Source organism: Panthera pardus, unplaced genomic scaffold, assembly GCF_024362965.1.
Source record: "Panthera pardus isolate Hobbes unplaced genomic scaffold, ASM2436296v1 HiC_scaffold_20, whole genome shotgun sequence".
Lineage (NCBI taxonomy): Eukaryota > Metazoa > Chordata > Mammalia > Carnivora > Felidae > Panthera > Panthera pardus.
Genome location: NW_026526766.1, coordinates 14,888,971 through 14,911,639, shown reverse-complemented (window position 1 = coordinate 14,911,639; position 22,669 = coordinate 14,888,971). Strand labels below are relative to the sequence as shown.

Below are 22,669 nucleotides of genomic sequence, written 5' to 3'. Positions count from 1 at the left end.
GAAGGCCAGTTCCACGAGCAAGCTTCAGGTCTTTTGCAAAGGAAACTGCCATCATTTACTGTAGCTTTTCTGTATTTCTTAACCACTTAGCGTGTGCAAAATGTTGCTGCCGTTTTATACCTATCTTTTTAAATGTGTCACTGATGATATTCCTGAGTATTCTTCCCTTATTCCCAGGTTTCCTATCAGCCCTGTGGTTTTCATTGCCCTATTTTGCATAGTGTGGTGGATTTTAGGTACCCATACAATGTATGACAGCCGAACTGACTACAATTCAACTATTTGGTATCGAGAACTTTGAAATTCGTAAAATCAGGTCTACATAGGAATCATCACATCACTTTATTATAGTAAAACATATAAATAGAGAGTCAAAAATTCTTCCTGGTAGTAAAATCAAAATTTGTTTTTCAAATGTAAAGTGCCTACTTTATATGGGCATATTTGCTACTCTAGATACTTAGTTTGGTCTATAGAGTTACATCACTTTCTAGATGAGTGGCCAATTAGAGAACATGACTGCTCTAAACAGCCATTATTCTACTTCATATTTCTGACAAGATTTTTAATTTTGTGAACTGATGATTATGTAATAGGATCATTAAACTGGCAAGGTTTAAGAGAGAGAGAGAGAGAGACGGAAGTCAGGGTTATAAACAAATTAAAATCATCACAAAATTAATGGAAACTATTTCCATGGCATGCATAGGGTTTTTTGTCAGTTATTATAAGTATAATTTTCCCTGGAGCCATCTAAGCAAGGTTTTATCGTTTGCCTCCTCAATTGCCAAGTTTTTCCTGATGCTAGGCACAGTTTCATACTTCCCTCCAAAGCACTACCGTCCCCCACCCTCAACATATGTATTCTTTTGTTTTTTTTTTTTAATGTTTATTTATTTTTGAGAAAGAAAGAGACACAGAGTGTGAGTGGGGGAGGGACAGAGAGAGAGGGAGACACAGAATCTGAAGCAGGCTCCAGGCTCTGAGTTGTCAGCACAGAGCCCGACGTGGGGCTCGAACTCACAGAGTGCAAGATCATGACCTGAGCTGAGGTCGGATGTTCAACCAACTGAGCCACTCAGGTGCCCCTCAACATGCATATTCTGACGCTGGTTTTCAGATACTAGCCTGGACCGAACTCAACACCATGTAATCTCGGGTATACGTTTCTTCTCTTCCCTAATGCCTTACTCCCTCCTCCATTCTCCAAAAGGCCTCTCTCTAGTTTCATTCCTGAAGGATCCTTGAAGAGCCATTCTAGCTCCTTCTGCTCCCCACTGCCCACCCTTGCCAAAATAAATTCTAGACTCAACACATCAGAAGTCTTGTGGGGGTGTGGGGTGATGTTAAGACAAAGCCAGGGGTAATGGAGTAGCCAGAGAATAATTTTTTTTAGCAAGTACAGATTCTTGAAATTCCTAATAGGATGCTCTTCAGATATAAGGAAGAACTCTTGCAGCTTGCTGGTCTAGAAGAAGGGACATCAGATGGGAAGACGTAGGCAACTCTGAGAGAACATCCTTTCACACTATTTTCAAGGCTAACCTTTGTAGTGAGCTGCATGACCTCGAGATGAAAAACAAACAAAAAAAAGTAGTACGGCCCAATCCCATCATCTCCAATAACAGATTTCTTACCCAGAAGACAGCATCTTTCATTGTGCTATTAGAAACAAGATACAAAAAGAAAATATCCAATATGGAGAGGAGCACTGACTGATACTTATCACACTCAAGTGCCCGTTACGGATAGCAGAATCCAAGTAAATAAAGAGCAGAGCCTTCGAAAACTGTAAAGCAAGACAACTTCTTCATGGTTTTCTTACAGTTAATCCATTTTCCTACCCATTTGTATTCATCTGGATAATTTAAAGGGATTTTTTTTTTGACACAGATAACATGAATAAGATTGTGTGGATAAACTTGGAATATCTATTGGCTTCGAACCATCCAAATGTCTGACTGAAAAATGTGTGTCATTCCCTTGAACTGCATTCAAAAAAAGCTGCCTGCCAAGACCGTAATCCGGTCCCCAGGTCTCGGAGCTCCAGCCGGCCCTGGTACAATGTGCACAGGTCCATGAGCTGTAACCCCAGACCCAGGGATAAATAATTGAGTGAGATCTATTTAATGACAATGATACCTGGCCTCATCATTCATTTATCAACCCCTTGTGTTGGTAATTAGAATAATAAGGTTTCATGGGCTTTCAAGAATGCTTTCACAGTTAGTTGGAGGAAGACACTTTGGTCCAACTTACAAAATAGATAATTTACCCATAACACATGATACAACCCTGATCGCCCAGGGGAGTCAGGACATGCAAGGTTGCCTTTGACACATTCTCATCCCAGGAAACATGTTCTCTGTTTGGGTTAGGTTAAGTTGACTTTTCTTCCCTCTTGTTTTCAGTTTGATAGTACGATTGGGCAACCAACTTCTTGCTCAAGTAAATGAAAGACATTTCAAAACTAGTCTTCAAGGCAACTGTAATCAAAACTTGTACTCAGGAACACTTCCCAGTAAAGGGATCTGGGGAATGAGAAGCCTTTTCTTAGTAAACACAGTTGTTAAAAAAAAAAAAAAAAAAAAGACCAATGTAAATTGACTCAAAGTCAGAACTCTGACTTTTCCTAAAACAGTACTGAGTAAATTGAAAGAAAGGAGCAGAGGTTGGAAGCTATTCTAAGCACAGAGATTGGAAATAAAGACTATAGGCTACTAGACTACTAGGTAATGTAATTCCATAATGAGACTGGCAGCATGATTTAAAATCATCCTAATCCTAGAAGCGATGATTCCAAACACCTGCGTTTTGTTTTGTTTTGTTTTTTATAAAGGAGACACTGGTGGAAGTGGGTGCAATGGTTTGAGGCTGAGTTGCTATCCCTATGAAGTAAGATCATAATAGCTCCGTCATGGGGCTGTCCTGTGTTTTACAGGAGATAATGCATACAACACGTTTAGCAATAGCACATGTAATGGGACCATGGCAAATCGCAAGAGCTCTATAAACAGGAACTATTATTCATAGCCCTAGTACTGGTAGTGCTGACTTCGATTTTTGTGCCTGAGTCTCCAAATTACAAAGTTGAGAAACGACTAGATATTTCCAGGCAAAAACCCCTCGGAAAACCAGTCCGTTTCCCTTCACATGATGAGACGTGGGAAGAGAGGGAATAGTTCTTGCCACTAAATGAGCAAGAGAGGAACCAGCCCCGCATTTAAGACGCAACGTGAGGGCCCTGGTGTCGGGCTTCCGAAACCCCGCTTATGACTCAGCCTGAGAGGAGGCAGCAGTGAATTCCAGCCTGAGTCCTGCTCCCCCCCGGGGCTGTGCTGCCTCTGAGAGCTCAGGTCAGCCGGGGAGTCTCTGTGCTCAGAGGTAAAAAGAGATCTCTCTCTCTCTTGAATAGGACTATATGCCGTTCAATTTTGTGATCTGTGTCTTATCTGCGAGACACGGGTTTGGATCCTGGCTCTGCCATAGACTAGCTGTGTGCTCTTGGGAGAAGATTACTAGACTTTATGGATCCCGAGCGTTCTCACCTGTAAAATGGGATCAGCAACAGTAATGGCAGTGTCAGCTAACATACACTGAGTGCTTGCCGTGTACCAGGCATGATGGTTGCCCATCGATTCATTTTCTCCCCCACAAAATCCAGCAAGGCGGGAACTATCTCAGAGATGAGAAACTGAGGGTTGGATTAATGGAATAAAGGTCCAAGCTTACCCAAAGAGTAAGCGTCCCAGCTTGGCTGGGATTTGAGCTCAGTGTCCCCCGCCCCACGCCAGTTTCCCCCTAATAACAGCATCATCTACCTTGTGCGACTGGCATATGGACACATATGAGACGACATAAGCAAAGCAGTGGTTGCTACACTTAGCCATTTTTTCTAAGCATGTGTTGAGTGTGTTTGTTCTTAGCAATGCGTTCAGTGTTTTGAAAGAAATAAAAGAAACATTGATTCTTTTCTGAAGTTCAAACTCTGTTAAGAAAAATGAGATATAGACCCATAAAATTGTTATATAACAGTGCTAGACAGCTTTAAGTGAAAAGGGAGAGGAAAAAGGAGGCCTGAGAACATGTTGAAGATGTAGATAAGAGAAGAGTTACACTGGACATCAAAGGGCTGATAGAATTCAAGTAGGCAGAGAAAGGCATTCTAGGCATTGGTTTGCAGGAATTTTTCTAACAAAGGAGATATTTCCACCATGGATCACATATACAAACTCATAGTCTCATATAGACTAACAGCCTTTCACGAGGCCATTTACAGGGCTTGGTAGTCAGACTGAACTGATTTTGCTCACTTCGGGTGCATTTGAATCAAATGCATGTGGTACATTCTCAATGCTGTAAACAGACAGATTTACAAGGTGTTGCCTCAGAGTGAGACAGGCGTTCTGCTTTGGAAGGTTGAGTAGAATGATTCTGCACCATATCTGTGTGTTCCTGTTTCTACCCTATGCTAAACATTTCTAAGTACTATGGAATATTTTTCCAAAATGTTGTGTTGTGATAATTAGGAGTGCAAAAAAGTCTTAGTTTTCTGGTGGAGCAGTGTGCTCTGCCTTTTGATCCTTCCTTGAGTGGGCAAGACATTTCAAATGATGGCAGTTCAGTGAGCTCTGAAAATAATTAAGACCACCTAGTAAACTTGACTGCTTGCCACATGGCAAACTTAGCTCTCGAGGTCTGTCCTAAGCACTTGGCAACACAACTTAGGTGAGGTCACCCACAGAGAATTCTACACTCCTCTGTGAACTAGGCTTTCTACTGAGTTGACTTATCTCTTACAATTTCACTGTTCTTTTGCATAGCCTCCCTTCTAAGCTTCCCTGATCCTTCTGTCCAAGCACTGGTCAAGAGCACTATAATAGGATATACATAAAATAAACAATTAATTCATCCAGAGTCATGTGTCTTTATGCAGATATCCCAGTATGTATGTATATGTCTATATGCAAGAACATAGACATATATATACATAGATATGCAAATTCATGCATGTATACCATAAACACATAATTAGCAACTATTTGAAACAAGTGGTTTAGAATATTTAAAAATTTCTAATTTTCAGGACTGTAGAAAGAAATTTTAGACACATTATACTGAATATATGAAACTACTCCCCTCTCTTCTTCCCGTCTAACTTGTCATCTTCTAATATTCTAATACAATGTTCTCCAAACGTTTACTTTAGTATATGCATTTTAATAAGGCATTTTAATAACCACTTTTATTCTACAACAACAGGCTTACCTAAATCCCCCAAAGTAGTGTTCCGTTTGCCGTTCTTTTGTCCTATACATAAAAACATCCTCAAAAATGCCTTGGCCACTCTCTTATTATAATCCTGATAAAGTAAAGGGTTATCTTCAAAATTCATACCTTACCCAAGATCTGGATGACACTCCCCCAAACCAAAAAAAAAAAAAAAAAAAAAAAAACCACATTCCTCGAATTAATGGTATTCTGTGCTTATCATCTACACATTTGCTTTCCTTTTACTGTTAATGTATTATGTCAAACACACTTAAAAGCATTTCTAGATAATTGCAAGTGGTAATTAATGCATTTCTCTTCTTAATCACCTTTCAAAGATAATATATTTATGGAGAGTCTAATAGCAAGTTGTGAAAATTAGCTGTCACCAGTAGCTGACATCCTAAAGAATGCGAGTTAGGTGAAATGGTTGGAGAGTAGGACACCCTGGCAGCCTGGGAAACCAATTCAGTTTGCTTTACCACACCTAATATATTGACTGATAACACTCTAGGGAAGTCATAGACAATGAAATGCAATTAAGAAGATAGTAACTACATTTTACCTACCTAGAAGAAAACTTTAGAACTTTCTTTTGTCTCATATTTACTTTTTTGTTGTAAGTATTATTATCTGATAATGCACTCTAAAAATCCCTGTCTATTTGAAATTTGAGGTTATCTGAATTCTGGATAAGCAGATATTTCTGGAAGGTAGTGAATAATATTGATTGACAAGATGAATATTAGCATATGTTAGACCCATTTTCCAATGACCGTTACCCTTCTATCAACCATCTGGGCAGAATCTCAGGCTGATTTAATGAGGCTGGGAGCTTGAGATCTTGACATAGGTACAAGAGCTATAAATGCCTTTACAACTGTCCAAAAGAGATAGAACCTGTGGCCCATGGGCCATCTAAAAACCATGCCAAACCAAGGTGAAGGATAGGACATCTCCAAGTATCTCTGGTAAAATGATGCAGTTATAGATAGGAAAGATGAAATAAATCAGGAAACAAACAGAGAAGAAGAAAAGAATTTTTGGTAGGCAAAAGTATATTTATCCCCAATGCTTCAGAGCTGACTTCCTTTTTCAAGTCTCAAGAAAAAAAAAGAAATATGATTTTGTCATGTGGTTCCTACCAGCATCCTTTCAGGGAGAATTTCAAAATATTATGTGAAAAGCATTATTAAAATTACCCAGTGATTTTCTAAGCATTATTAAAATTACACATAGTGATTTTCTAAGCACTTACAATAGCACAGAAAATATTAACAGGCTAAATCTGAAAGAGAAAGAATTATAAAGAACATTGTGCTTTTATTTAATAAAGAAAGATCACCTTTAATTCAGTGACAATGATAAGATAGTTAGGACAAGTGAACGCAAATGTGAATGATAATGGGAATGCAAACTGGTGCAGCCACTCTGGAAAACAGTATGGAAGTTCCTCAAAAAACTAAAGATAGTACTACCCTAGGACCCAGCAATTGCACTACGAGGCATTTATCCACGGGATACAGCTATGCTGTTTCGAAGGGACCCATGCACCCCAATGTTGATAGCAGCACTATCAACAATAGCCAAAGTATGGAAAGAGCCCAAATGTCCATCGATGGATGAATGAATAAAGAAGAAGTGGTATATCTCTACAATGGAGTATTACTCAGCAATCAAAAAGAATGAAATCTTGCCATTGGCAACTACGTGCATGGAACTGGAGGGTATTATGCTAAGTGAAATTAGTCAGTCAGAGAAAAACAAATATCATATGACTTTACTCATATGAGGACTTTAAGAGACAAAACAGATGAACATAAGGGAAGGGAAGCAAAAATAATATAAAAACAGGGAGGGGGGCAAAACAGAAGAGACTCATAAATATGGAGAACAAACTGAAGGTTACTGGAGGGGTTGTAGGGGGGATGGGCTAAATGGGTGAGGGGCACTAAGGAATCTACTCCTGAAATCATCGTTGCACTATATGCTAACTAACTTGGATGTAAATTTAAAAAAAAAAAATTAAATTAAAAAAATGTGAATAAGTCAGAAGAGATGTCTTATCCTAATCAAGACTTGTTTATTCTTAAAAAAAAATTCTCTTTAAGATGAATTTTAAAAGGAGAGAAAAGAAAAAAAGAGATAAAATCAGACTCTTAAATACAGAGAACAAACTGGTGGTTGCCAGAGGGGCAGTGGGTGGGGGTGGGTGAAATAGGTGATGGGGATTAAAAGCACAGTTAAACATGTTGAGCACTGAGAGATACACAGAAGTGTTGAATCATATTGTACACCTGAAACTAATGTAACACTGTATGTTAACTATACTTCAATAACAGAGAGTGAGAGAAGAGCAGAATAGGAGAAGGTAAAGGGAGAAAGATTGAAACTCTTGGTCATGCTCACAGATTTGGGAAGAAATTCTAGAATACAAAATGAAAGACATTTAGCAGGGTGTTGAAATAGAAACTAGAATAAGAGGTTATCAGTGCACTTTGGACCCTTATCTGGAGTTCTGAAGTTAAGTCCTTAATGCCTGCTTTTCTCACAGGCAGCTCTAATTCAAGCATTTCATTGTTAGTTACCAATTAAATAAAGGAAATATGTTATATCATAACAAACAGTTCTTTCTTTAGCCTCTGCTTTCTGTTGTTCCAGATTGAGATTCCTCTAACACAAACTTAATCAAAGGGCATTCTTAGATCCCCGTATGAGGTGCTGGAACTGACTTGGCTACTGATTGTTACATTTTCAGGGATTCTGTAAACTGGTTCTTAAACTGTTAGCTGAAATTGATCGTAATGGGAGTGTTTATGCCATGGAAATTGGCAAAAGGTACAAATCAAGGCTTTTTACCAGCACATTCTTGCCTTTTATTCACACATTCATACAGACCTTAAAAGGCTCCATCATGTTAATGATTCTCTTACCTTGAGAATGAGTGTCCAACAACTAAAGAAATGACCATTAATACTGTCACCCACACAGGAGACAGTAATTCAATGTTTCTGACATACAGAGCGTTATGCTAGTCTCTGCAGAACTAAAGAGCTCACAGTCTGTTTTGAAGAGAAGGAGATTTTTGTACAATTTTTAAACTATAATGCAACACAGCCTAACAGCAGAGTCAAATGAATAATAGAGTCTACCTGAGTTCTACTTCTATAGGAGTGGACAAAGAAAGGACCTCAGAGGGGAGATGATAATTCACAAAGGAGGTATAACTGGAAGAAGCATAGGAAGAAGAATAGCAGAGAAGTGGACAGGAGACTCGAGTACAGTGGGAAAATGTACCCAGAATGTCTACAGAAAATTAAAGTCATCTTCCTGGAAAACATGGTTCAAATGAGAAGTGATGTGGCACAATAGAGAATGCATGAGGTTTTGGGGATGGAGAAATCTGGATTTAATTTTCACCTTTACAGTTACTAGCTGTGTGAGGCTACTTTACCTTTGTCAATCTTAGCTTGCCTGTCTGTAAAATGGGTATAACATTCTGTTTTCAAAGTGCTCATGAGGATTAAAAGAATTAATGTGTGCAGCATCTCCTAGCACAGAACCTGATATGTAGTTGACAAAAAAAAAAAAATTAAAGATAGTATTGTCCACCTTCAAACCCTCATGGTCATTGTCATCAGTACCTAATGATTTGGAAGAGAAGCTGGACTTCAGAGTGTAAATCCAGATTGTAAAGCTCACTGATTTGCTAAGCAAAAGCTTGTAAACTTAGTTAATTACTGGGGAGATACGGAAGGCCTTGAACGTGGGGATAACATGTTCCAAGTGGTGTTTCAAAAGAACACCCCAGGGGCGCCTGGGTGGCTCAGTCGGTTGAAAGTCTGACTCCGGTTCAGGTCATGGTCTCGCGGTTTGTGAGCTCGAGCCCCGCGTTGGGCTCTGTGCTAACAAACAGCTCAGAGCCTGGAGCCTGCTTCGGATTCTGTGTCTTCCTCTCTCTCTCTCTCTCTCTCTCTCTCTCTCTCTCTCCCTCCCTGTTCATGCTCTATCTCTCTCTCTGTCTCTCAAAAATAAATAAATGTTAAAGAACAAAATTTAAAAAGAACACCCTGGCAATAATGCGTGAACACTGTCTTTGGAGTAATATAGACTTGGGTTCTGTTACGTGAGTTTGCTGTGTTTTTTGAGAGCATTGAATTATGCTATTATAATGAATGGAACTCATCAGAAATATTAAGCATAGGTCACAAGAAAGCTCTTGGCTCATAATATTCAGGTGAAACTCATGGGCAGAGTAAATTTGGTGTACCTGTGACTATCCTGATGCAGAGCACCATAGATGAGCCCAGTGCCTACTTTAATGCCCTGCCATAGGTGTCTTGAAATTCTTTTTTTCATGTTTATTTATTTTGAGAGAGAGAGAGAGAGTAAGCAGGGGAAGAGCAGAGATGGAAGGAGAGAGAGAATCCTAAGTAGGCTCTGCGCTGTCAGCACAGAGCCTGACGTGGGGCTCGATTCCACAAACCATGAGGTCATGACCTGAGCTGAAACCAAAAGTCAGATGCTGAAACCGAGAATCGGATGCTTAACCGGAGCCGCCCAATTGCCCCTTGAAATTCTTAACAATTGACGTTCTTAATTATTTTTTTAACAAAAGGCCTTACATTTTCATTTTGCACCAGATCCTGCAAATGACGTACCTGGCTTGGCACATAAGAGGTGTTAAGTGTAGCTAATAAATACTTTAAATAAACTTGTAGCATGTGACACACAGGCATAATTTGTACGTGATGTGTTCCAAAACAGATAGCAAGTAAGTTAGGAACGTGTAATACCTGACAAGGAAAGACAAAACAGCTGAACAAATAAGAGTATTAAAGTTAGAAGTGGATGGAAAGACCAAGTTATGATCCTGTCGCTTTGGGACTGATATCTGTCACCACTAAATCGACCACCCATTGGTGTCGTCCAATATGTTTCCGTTCTCCTCGCGTGTGTTCCGCTCAAGAGAAGCAGCTACCACTTGTGGCACTTCAACAGGCTAACTGACAAGGTACTACTATCGTTGAGTGTACTTGCTCTGTGTCATTCTGATAGAGCAAATGCCTATCACTGGCCCGAGTCATCTTCATTCTGTGGGGGCCTTTGGGACCTCAGCCTTCTTAATGACACTGCCAGCAGGATGGTGAACATCAGTAGGGCATGTGAGCATCGTGAACCCCAAGATTCAAGAAATGTGATCCTGTGGTCTCCACCACTCCATTGCCATTCCTTGCTTGGCATGCCCATTTATGCCACCTCTTTGCTCTTGCTTATCACTATACTTTAACTTGACTTAATAGACCATGTGAGTTGCGCATGTTAGTTTGGTCTTTCAGTCCCATGGCCAGTGGTCAAGGTTGCGTAGTAGTATAAAGACCTCCGTCTCATCAAAGGAAGTTTCTACACAAGTCCGAATCATAGTTCTACCACTTAATAGTTGTCTGAACATAAACAGTCACTTATCTCTCAGAGCGCTGGTTTCCTTATACACAAAACCAAAGTAATGATACGTGGTTGAGAGAGATAAATGGGATTATGACAGTAAAATAATAATAGCTAACACATATAAAACAATTCCTACATGCCAGGCACCACTCTAAGTGCTTTATATCTTAACTGATTTAATCCTCCTAATAATTCTATGAAGTAGTATTACTTTTTATCCCCATTTATAAGTGAGAAAACACTAAGTTCCAGAAGTTAAAAAAATTGCCCAAAGTCACAGCATAGCACTTGATACCTACTAGGCCCTGATTAAATAATAGAAAAATTGAATGTCAATGTTACATTTTGATCAACAAAATTCAGCCATACTGACTTCCAATAGTCTCCATTCTATGGATGAGAAAATCAATATACTTCAGATACCTGTAATGTACAAGAACTGAAAGTTGATGCTTTGGTTGAGCTATTGACTAAAAAGAATCCCAAATGGCTGAAGGGTGTGTTAGTAGGTGTGTACAAGTGATTAAAGGTCCTCTTGTGTGGAATCCCTCATTCCTTCTCAATGACAGATGAAGGAAACGCCTTTGTGAACTGAAGGAGAAATCATGGTTCTTACCTATAAAAATCTCAAGCTCCAAGGAAACTTGAGAGAAAGGGATGAAAGCCAGGAGGCTAGTTTTCCCAGATAGTTCCAGCAGAGAAAATCAACCCCAGTCTATTCTTACTGCCCTAGAAATATATTAGTTCCCTCAACCAAGAAAATTCAATAAAATCAAAAACAATACAAACAAAAAAGAATACAGGATTGTGAAGGAAGATTGAGTAAGGAAGAATGCTACCTTAATGACAATCTGCCAGTTTCAAGCACATGTTTAAATGCAAATGAAATAGTAAGGATTCCTTTTGGCTTTATTGAACGTTTCATTAATAAATCACTAGGCCAAGTCGGCCGATGGACAACTCCCAGAAACACTGGATCAGGGTGCCACACAGCTAAGAAATTAGAACAGTAAGTGTAAGAGCTAAATAAACATGCTTGTTATCAAAATAAGTGCATTTGAAATGGCTTCTACCCAAGAACCATTTCCTTGCAAAAGTATATTGGAGTACTCCCATATCTTACTTGGTAGACTCATGAAATGTTAGAACTGCTCGGTCCCCAAAATAAGCTCCTTTAAATATCCAGCTAAGTGAGGGCTTTTAATGATTTCTTATGTTAATAGGCACAGAAGCATTTTTTCTTCAAATGGGTGCTTTAGACACAAGTACATTCTGAAGAAGAAAGAAGTCGTAGGTCTCTCCTCGAAGCTGGTGCTGTTGGCCAAGCAGCCCTGCTTCTTACCTCTGCCTCCCTTGCCCTGAAGGGATTTCACCAAACCGCCTTAACTTGGAGACATTAATTTGCAAACCATGGGCCACAATCCAATCCCTTCATTTTACAAATAAATACAGGAGACTCAGAGAGATGAAGTCAGAGGTAGAGCTCAGCCCGGAGTCCGTGTCTCTTACTTTTCAACCCCAAAACTACCCTACTATAACAAAATAAAGTGATTGCTTCATCAGGATTAGTCATGCAAGCTTTAAATCTACCATGTAGAAAGTTGTGGTACAGTTAGGTTTTAGGTTTCAGGATGAGTAATAAGTAGATGGTTATTTTCCACAAAGGTGTTTTATTTCACCTGTGATGGTTGCTCTCAGATCAGTGTAGCCACCTATAACAAGGAGGAAAGATCTAGTTAACCCCTTTCTTTTTATTTTTTATTTTTTACTTTTTTTTAATCTTTATTTATTTTTGAGAGAGAGACAGAGTGTGAGCAGGGGAGGAGCAGAGAGAGAGGGAGACACAGACTCCGAAGCAGGCTCCAGGCCCTGAGATGTCAGCACAGAGCCTGACACGGGGCTCGAACCCACAAACTGTAAGATCATGACTTGAGCCAAAGTCGGATGCTCAACTGACCGAGCCACCCAGGCGCCCCTAGTTAACCAACTTCTAAGTGAAACCCATTAATAACTTCAAAACAGATATGCCTAAAATCCTATGTTTTTAGTTCATTAATAAGAATAGGAACTGATGGGGATGCAAGCTGGTGCAGCCACTCTGGAAAATAGTATGGAGGTTTCTAAAAAAACTAAAAACAGAACTACCCTACGACCCAGCAATTGCACTACTAGGCATTTATCCACGGGATACAGGTGTGCTGTTTCGAAGGGAGACATGCACCCCAATGTTGATTGCAACACTATCCACAATAGCCAAACTATGGAAAGAGCCCAAATGTCCATCGATGGATGAATGGATAAAGAAGATGTGGTATATATATATACAGTGGAGTATTACTCGGCAATCAAAAAGAATGAAATCTTGTCATTTGCAACTACGTGGATGGAACTGGAGGGTATTATGCTAAGTGAAGAGAAAGACAGAGAAAGACAAATATCATATGACTTTACTCATATGAGGACTTTAAGAGACAAACCAGATGAACATAAGGGAAGGGAAGCAAAAATATAAAAACAGGGAGGGGGACAAAACAGAAGAGACTCATAAATATGGAGAACAAACTGAGGGTTACTGGAGCGACTGTGGGAGGGAGGATGGGCTAAACAGGTAAGAGGCACTAAGGAATCTACTCCTGAAATCACTGTTGCACTATATGCTAACTAATCTGGATGTAAACTCTAAAAAATAAAAAATAAAATTAAAAAAAAAGAATAGGAACTGACTTTCAAATAGTTGGAAAACATACCACTATTTCCCCTTCCCTGTCTGCCAACATATTCTCACCCATTCAATAAATAGTTTAGAGTAAGGTAAGATGTTCTGCTTCTGAGGTTTTCTGTTTCTCAGAATCGAAAGACAGTGGCCCTCAATCCTTGGCTTTCAGAGTAGAAAATTAAAATACACATAGCCTGGTCTGGGCCAGACACACCTGTCCCCTCCACCTGGAGATTATTATTTGATAGGTTTAAGGCTACCTGACTGTGTGAAACACATTGAAACCACATTGCAAAACACTGTTCCACAGTGACGGTGGAAAGGATGTGACCTCTCTTCAGTCCTAAAAAGCCAATACTGCTGCCTTCAAAATGCTGAGCTCCAATTCCTGAGCCATGTTTGAGAGCCCTTAGGGATTAACAACCCATTTTTAGAGCTTCTTGCCTATGTATTAACTGCTTCTTTTAACTGTCGTTGGGTCCTCAGCTCTGAGGATGCTTACCTTGCTAGCGGTAGATATTCTTTCAGAATGTGGGACTCCCTGAGCGCCACCTCCCAAGGCATCCTCAGAACAATAAGTTACCGTTCCTGAAGTTTACTCTAAAACACATCTTGAAAGCCTGATCCTCCATAGAATCTGTTTTAGAAGTTTCACAAGCTCATCAGAGTCCAGAGCCAGATGGAAAGCCTTGGAATCCCGACATAAATCCAAACCTGTGATCAAAATATCTGCTCCAGTTATACTGAGACTAGTATCTTGGTCTCCATGTAGTTAGCAAGGATTGATGACTGGAGGCAAATTCTGGGAATAACACGGTCCTCAGAAATGCATTCTCAGACTCAGAAGTCCCTGAAAGAAATAAAGGGTGCAAGAAAAGCTCCCTGACTGCCATGTTTCAGTGGCATTGGGGCAGAGAAACCTTTATCTCTCCACACTATCAAGTATTCACCACTTGTTCTAATAATGCGATTGAGATCCATGCGGGAGAAGCTCAATACAACATTCAAAAACCCACAAAGGGAGACAGGCTGGCCACAGTAGTGCCAACAGCTTCATCCCAGAGGCTGAAACCAAGAGGATCAGGCTGACCATGACCACTGGTACCAGCTGTGCAGAGAATTGCCAAGCTACAAAGCAGGACTGACTTCTGGCCATGGAGAATCGTTGTTAAGACAGTGAGCGTTACTGACAGGTGAGAAGCCATAGTTGTTTCTTCTCTGGGCCTAAATCTGTGCTTCCATTCTGCAAGCTGGCTTTGAACTTGATGTTCTGAATCACTGCCTTGGTAACATGCCTAACTCGCTCCCTGGCTGCACGGGTAGGAGGCAGCAGACTGGAATGCTTAGAGGGTTTAACCAAATAGCGTGACCAACTGATGTGGATCGAGAATTGTGCGCACTGAAGACTGAATTCCCTGTTCCTAAGTGCAACTATCACTGAGCCCCAGCTGCTATTTTCATGTAAGAATGTGGGACCAGATGCTCCACTTGTCCAGCAGGAGCTGGACATGTGGATTTTTTTAGTGTGAAATCTCCTACTTTTTAACATTTGACAACAAAGAAAAATGTTGTTAAAAAATACACCCCAGGGGCGCCTGGGTGGCTCAGTCGGTTGAGCGTCCAACTTCAGCTCAGGTCATGATCTCACGGTTCGTGAGTTTGAGCACCACGTCATGCTCTGTGCTGACAGCTCAGAGCCTGGAGCCTGCTTAGGATTCTGTGTCTTCCTCTCTCTGCCCCTCCCCTGCTCACGCTCTGTCTCTCTCTCTCTCTCAAAAATAAATAAACATTTAAAAAATAATTTAAAACAAAATACACCCCAAAATGGTTAAAATGGTCAATTTTATGTTATAGATATATGAATAAAAAGAACAAAAAAAAAAAGAATAAAAAGAAAAAAAAAGCATGTGGGCCAAATAAAAACCTAACACTCAGATCTAAAACCTAAGATCTAGACTGAGCTGCAGACTCATTTTCAACCTCTGCCCTAGCATTGGGCCATCCCAAGCCCCATCTCTCCACTTCGCAAAATGGGTTAATTCCTGGACTCAGTTCAAGGCCCCAGGTCCTAAAATCTGCCACAGGATTACCCTGGGTCCATTTGGAAGATCTGAAAGTGGCCTGGCCCTGGATTCTGCCAAATTGTCAAGAGGCTCTATTCGTTGCTGGAACGTCAAAATCGGTTACCCATCTAGACTGCTACCAATGTGTCACCATCCCCCCAGGTGGCTAAGGTTATCCCTGACCAGGTGTGCCTCCACCTAGCCCTGCCGTGTCTCACACGCACTCTGTCTCTCCTGACATGCTGCAGGGGACCAGGCAACATTGACTCTGTCCTGAGGTGAAATAATAATTACAACTTGTGCTTCCCAGCTACGTGCTATGTTCTGGCAGCGTGCTAAGTGTTTTATGTAAATTATCCCACTTTATGATTCCACTAACCCGGTAAATTAGCATAATTTCATAAGGAACCTGAATGTCAGAGAACTAAACAATTCATTCAAATTTGCACAGCTATGAAGTGAAGGTCTGAGATTCAAACTCAAATCAGAAGCCCATTCCTACTCCATTGCCCGGCATGGGAGAGACAGACCAGGGAGGGTGGGGGTATTTCTACACTTTCTGCAGGTGGAAAGGGAAGATACGCTCTTCGGCATTCTTACCCAATTTCACACCATGCTTTGAAAGTTCACAATATCACTGCTTTCCAATTTTACAACTTTCTACATACAGTTACTAATGGTTTCCAGTTTTGGGCATTTTATGGCCAATCGTATTTCAAATGATATTTTGGAAGCGACGTAAAGTGGTTGCCAAACTCCTGTTTTGCCAAGCAAGGATATTTTTAAATCTATCATTTAGCGTCATTATCACCACGTCGAATGCGTACGCGCACGCACACGTGTTACTAGCTCCAGGGAACCAGGAACCCTGCTTGCCTTTGCTTTCATTCAGGGCTGGTGGGTACAAGCACATGCATATAGAGTTCCCAGCCTACGACTGTGCAGTGTTATAGAAGTTTGCTGGGAAAACCACTGTTTGGAACTTGGAAAACTTTATCCGCAAACAAAACAATGCCATTATAAACGATGGCTAGGTTCCCACTTCACAGAATAGATGGAGAATTTCTTGTTTTATTTTGGATATGAGGCCCCAGAAGTTTAAGCAGTGTCCTCAAATAACACATACTCGTTTACAAAGCTAAGATTAGAAGAGAATTATCCCGGTAGCTACTTCAATTCTTTCTTTCATCACCAGAGACAATAATATTCTTCTCTATACTATTTAACATTATTAGTTAAATAGCCTGGTGGAGAGACAGCTTTGGAAAGTTACCACTACTTACAAAAATGGTTCTATGGAAAAATGCAATCGGTAGCACCACTGAAAGCTATAAACATGGCTGTTATCACCGACACATTCCCTTTTATTCACGCCTCATCTCCCCAACAACCGTGGCAAGGAAATATAGCGTGATCCTCAGAAGTGATCAGAAGCGAAGATGCTTCCATCCCCCAGAAAGAGATAATCATTTGCCTTTTCATATAGGAAGTTTGTAAATCCGGGTGCCCCGAGTGTGTTTGTTACCCCCGTCAACGTTCAACGTAAGAGTGAAATTGGGTCACTGACGTGTCGCCATGGAATAGCTATTAGCATAATCCTTAATTGGAATCCTATTTACTCTTCTGTTGGCTTAATATCTTCCCTGTGCTTTAAAGAGAGCTGTCACATGATTATGTCACCTGAGGCTGGGACCCTGCAGAGAAACAAGAATCTGCCAGTCACACAGACTTGTAAAATTCAAATATATTATCTCTTTCAGAGAGAAAGTAATGAATGCATTACATTAAAGAAATTCTCAGGAACAAATGGCTAAAAGTGACCAGAGGTTATAAGACTCCAAACAATGAATTTGCTCATAATTTTTTAAAATTGATAATCATTAGCCCAGCCTCTCTAATGATGATATATATGTATATATATATATATATATATATATATATATATATATATACATATATATGCATATATGCCCATGTATATGATATATGATATGTTCACATACATGACATGTAACGTATATAATATGTTGCATATGTGTATATGACCATGAACGTTATATACAATAATGAGTATTTTATATATATGATATATTATATATAGCACTATGTACAAAACATAGGTAATAGAGGAGTTGGGAGATCAATAATCAAGGACAGTGTTTCTAATTATGAAAAGAGGCATCGTACTTGAGAACTTCAATTTTCTTCTCCATTTTCCAAGGCTTGCATTTGACAGTAGCAATCATTTGTCTTTTCTCATCTAACTCTGCCTTCAGTCTTTCCAATTCCTCCTCATCAATTTCTTCTTCTTCTTCCCTTTAAAAGATAGAAAAGAAAGAAACCTTAATAGAGTTAAGTTTTGCCTGACTACCAGACTTAAAGAAGAACGCTCTCGGATACTCAGCCAATGGATATCAACTTGGTTGTACATAGAGGAGGCTGAGATTTATAAGCCTTAGAGCTTGCAGATATCTGAACACTGATGTGGGGTTTCTGGAATTATTGCAACTTTAAAATAATAGCGTTTACCTTCTGAAGTCCTGAAACAGTTTTACATTCATAGCCTCAGGACATAACTCTCAGGACTAGAAGACCTGTGGAATATTAGTTGCAGATCTATCAAGATATTTTCCTCTCTACTTTGTTCCCTTGTATGCTTTCCCCAACCAATTCTACATTTCATTGAGAAACGTTACTTTTTGATAAGGATGGTAAATGAGAGGGGAAGATGTCTTTGAAGTGCCCTTACAAATTTGTTAGCCATGTCTCAAGAGAAAGAGAAAAATTGAAATAGGAAAAAATTAAAAAAATCTATTTCTCGAAGGTAACTTAATCTGTTAATTAAATTCAAAACTTCAGTTGATAAAATTCAACTTGAAGTTTATTTGGTAGAAATGAAACCTTTGAAGGGACCTTCAAAGGAACTTGGCTTCTCACTGAGCAAATGAGATGTTTCTTTTCTCTTCTGTGTTTCTCGGATTGCAAAAATGCCATAGGGTCCAGAACTAACGAAACAAATCAAAACAATCTAAACATGGGCAGCAGGATTTTAAGGTGAGGAATGTAATGCCCCATTTTGTAAAGATCAACTTTTTTTATAGATAGCTTCGTTTATTGAGCTATTGTCCTTCAGCTCCAGACTGCCCTTCTATACTGAATATTGGGATGCTGGGGCTGGGGCTCTGTAGGGCACATTTCCGCTTTGTCAGCTGCCTCAGTAGTAGCCTGTCAATAAGAGATACCCAGAAGGGACTTGGGATTCCTGTTCGCTTCCTGGGGTGGTACTTCCTCCCTGGTAATGCCTCTTCACCCCACTAGCTGAAGGGCCCTCCCACAGCTACAGGTGAATCCAGCTTGCCAATTTCCCCAACACTAACAGAACCAGCTTCCTCACCACCCCGGTAGAAACCAGCACCGCTGGTGGATCACCCCCTTTGCAATGGTTTCAGCCCCATACGTCTTTCCTCTATGCTTCTTGGGTTTCTTTATTTTGAGAGAGAGGGGGAGGAGGGGCAGAGAGAGAGAATCCCAAGCAGGCTCCTCGCTCAGCACAGAGCCCGACTCGGGGCTCGATCCCACAACCCTGGGATCATGGCCTGAGCCAGAATCAAAAGTCAGTCGCTTAGCCAACCGAGCCACTCGGCCACCCCTCTCCTCTATGCTTTTAAGTTTAAATTTCAACCTCTCTCCTCTGTTCCTGTAGCCCTTGGAGAGGTAGCTGCTTCATATACTTGTCGTCACCATGATACCTGAGTGTTGTCTTGTCACCTTCCCAGTAACCTAGACAACAATTATTTATCCCTACTCAACAGTTCTCTTATCAAATACTTTCTGTTCAATTAACTGCAGAAGTTTCTTTCTCCTAAATAAACCCTGACAGAGAAATTGCAATCTGACTCAGTGTTAGTCAGAAACATACTTTGCTGTGGGGTACCTGGGTGGCTCACTGGGTTAGGCATCCAGCTTCGACTCAGGTCACGATCTCGTGGTTTGTGGGTTTGAGCCCCGCATCGGGCTGTCTGCTGTCGGCACAGAGCCTGCTTGGGATCCTCTGTCACCCTCTCTCTTTGCTCCTCCCCTGCTTGCATTCTCTTTCTGTCTCTCTCTCTCTCTCAAAAAATAAATAAATAAATAAACATTAAAAAAAAAAAAAAGTAACAGGGGCGCCTGTGTGGCTTAGTCGGTTAAGCATCCAACTTCAGCTCAGGTCATGATCTTGAGGTTTGTGAGTTCGAGCCCCCATCGGGCTCTGTGTGGACAGCTGAGAGCCTGGAGCCTGCTTGGGGTTCTGTGTCTCCCTCGCTCTCTGTCCCTCCCCCACTCGTGCGCTGTCTCTCTCTTTCTCTCTCTCAAAAATAAACAAACATTAAAAAAAAATTGTAAAGAGAAACATACTTTTCTGTTGACTATACTCATCATGACTACGCACAGTAAGACCATGGCAGAGCTGCTTTTGAAAGTTCCAGCTGAAGGAGAGGGGGACATAGCCATAGCGTTACAGACCACCATACAAAATGACTGTGCACCCTCCTTTCTTTCCCACCAACCCAGTTTTTAATCATGTCATGATTACTGAAATAAAAACTCATATTAACTTTCTAAAATAACACTTCCTGTTGACAGTTGGGTTTCTTGACCAATTCAAATGTTTTGCTTAGAATAGTAATTTGGGGTGTCCGGGTGGTTCAGTCAGTTGAGTGTCTGACTCTTGATTGTCAGTCAGTTGAGTGTCTGACTCTTGATGGCTCTGGTCATGATCCCGGGGTCATGGGATCAAGCTCTGTGTCAGGCTCCGTGCTGAGCATAGAGTCTGCTGGAGGTTCCCTCTCTCTCCCTCTGCCCCTCTCCCGCACTGTCTCTCTCTCTAAATTATATTTTTTTAACTTTAAAAAGAATAGTAAGAGACCAGTAAGAGTACACTCTAAAATACAACTCCGGTTGCCATTAGGTTGTTTTCGTTTTAATTATTTGTTTGATTATTATATAAAATTTCATGGCGGTTGCAACTCTGACATTTTTACTGCATCTATATTCACAGTTTTTGTTTGCTTAATTTGCCAATCAGAATAACAATATGTGTGTTGATTTGTCACAGGAGGAAAATGTATGTTTTAGTGAAACTGATTGTTTTGGTTGTCACATCACTATGTTGAGCACCTGAAACTAATGCGACATTGGCTGTCAATTATACTTCAATCGAAAAAAAGAGACTGTTTTACTGAATATTTACTCAAAAACTTGTTTCCATGTAGACATAGACCAAATCCAAATTTAATAAATATTCAAAATCCATGTAAGGCAAGAATGTGCAATGGGAAAAAGATAATCTCTTCAACAAATGATGTTGGGAAAACCAGACAGCTTCATGCAAAAGAATGAAAATGGATGATTTACTTATTCCATACACAAAAATAAACTCAAAATGGATTAAGGACTTGAATATGAGACCTAAAAGCATAAAAACCTAAAAGAGAGCACAGGTAGTAATTTCTCTGACATCAGCTGTAGCAACATTTTCTATATGTCTTCTGAGGCAAGGGAAACAAAAGCAGAAATCAACTATTGAGACTACATCAAAATAAAAAGTGTCTGCACAGCAAAGGAAGCAATCAACAAAACTAAAAGACAACCTACCCAATGGGAGAAGATATTTGCAAATGACAGAATCTGATAAAGGGTGAGTATCCAAAATATTCAAAGAACTTATACAACTCAACACCAAAAACACAAATAATCCAATTTAAAAATGGGCAGAAGACATGGAAAAGACGTTTCTCCAAAGAAGATAGATATACAGATGGCCAACAGACATGTGAAAAGATGCTCAACATCACTATCATCATGGAAATGCAAATCACAACCACAATGAGATATCACCTCACACCTGTCAGAATGGCTAAAATCAACAGCACAAGAAACAACAAGTGTTGGTGAGGATGTGGAGAAAAAAGAACCGTCATGCACTGTTGGTAGGATTGCAAACTGGCGCAGCCGCTGTGGGAAACAGTATGGAGGTTCCTCAAAAAATTAAAAATAGAATTACCATACGGCCCAGTAATCCCACTACTGGGTATTTATCCAAGGAATATAAAAATACCAATTTGAAAAGATGTATGCACCCCCATGTTTATCGCAGCACCGTTTACAATAGCCGAATTATGGAAGCAGCCCAAGTGTCTATGGATAGATGAATGGATAAGGAAGATGCAACACAATGGAATATTACTCAGCCATAAAAAAGAATGAAATCTTGCCATTCACAACAACACGGATGGATCTGAAGAGTGTTATGCTCAGTGAAATGTCAGTCAGAGACAGACGAATACCATAGGATTGCATTCATATGTGGATTTAAGAAACAAAGCAAAAAAAACCCAGACTCTTAACTACAGAGAACAAACTGATGGTTACCAGGCTGGGGGATGGGTGAAATAGGTGATGGGGGTTAAGAGTAAACTTATCATGATGAGCACTGAGTGTTGAATCACTAGATTGCGTGCCTGAAACTAATGTAACACTGTATGTTAATGAAACTGGAATTAAAATCTTTTTAAAAAAAAAGGAAAAAAAATCCATGCAACTCAAAACCATGTTGTTCAAGGGTCAACGGTATCTACATGTAAGTACCTTAAAGCTTTACATTAATGGATTCCCATTAGGAATCATATATGAAACAGTATCTTACTTAATGTAGTGTCATCAAAGAATTAAAAAAAAAAAAAAGATCTATTAGGATGTGGATTTACCATGTAACTAAAGTTTATTTCTTTACATGCCAATTTTTAGAAACCACTTAATGGAAATCTTCCTAACACGAATTCTATCCTTTCCTGCTATCTTAAATTCAGTTCTTTATGCATTTAAATTCTATGATTCCTTGAAAACTTCTGTCAAATCTCTTCAACCCTTTTCTGATTATCCATATATATTATCCCATATAATAAATAGTTTTGTCCTCTCCAAAACTCCAAACAACCTTGTTCTTCTCTGACACATTTATACTGTCTTACTTCACAATGATTTGGGTCCAAGTAACCCCTCCCTTACTCTATTACGAACTTCGGGAGAATACAGTCAATTGCATATTCATATCCATGTCTTCCAAAGAAATTAGCAAATTAGCTTCCACAGCAGTGGAACTGGATAAATATTAATTAAATAAATGTTTATG

General features: G+C 39.9%; 1 protein-coding gene across 1 annotated transcript in view; it reads right to left on the bottom strand.

Moving 5' to 3' along the window:
- Nucleotides 1-22,669, bottom strand: part of TMC1 (transmembrane channel like 1) — a 223,304-nt gene that overhangs the window by 74,489 nt on the left and 126,146 nt on the right. The window contains exon 5 of the mRNA XM_053908654.1: nt 17,686-17,814. Within this exon, the coding sequence (XP_053764629.1) occupies nt 17,686-17,814 (129 nt within the window). The remainder of the gene's footprint in view (nt 1-17,685; nt 17,815-22,669) is intronic.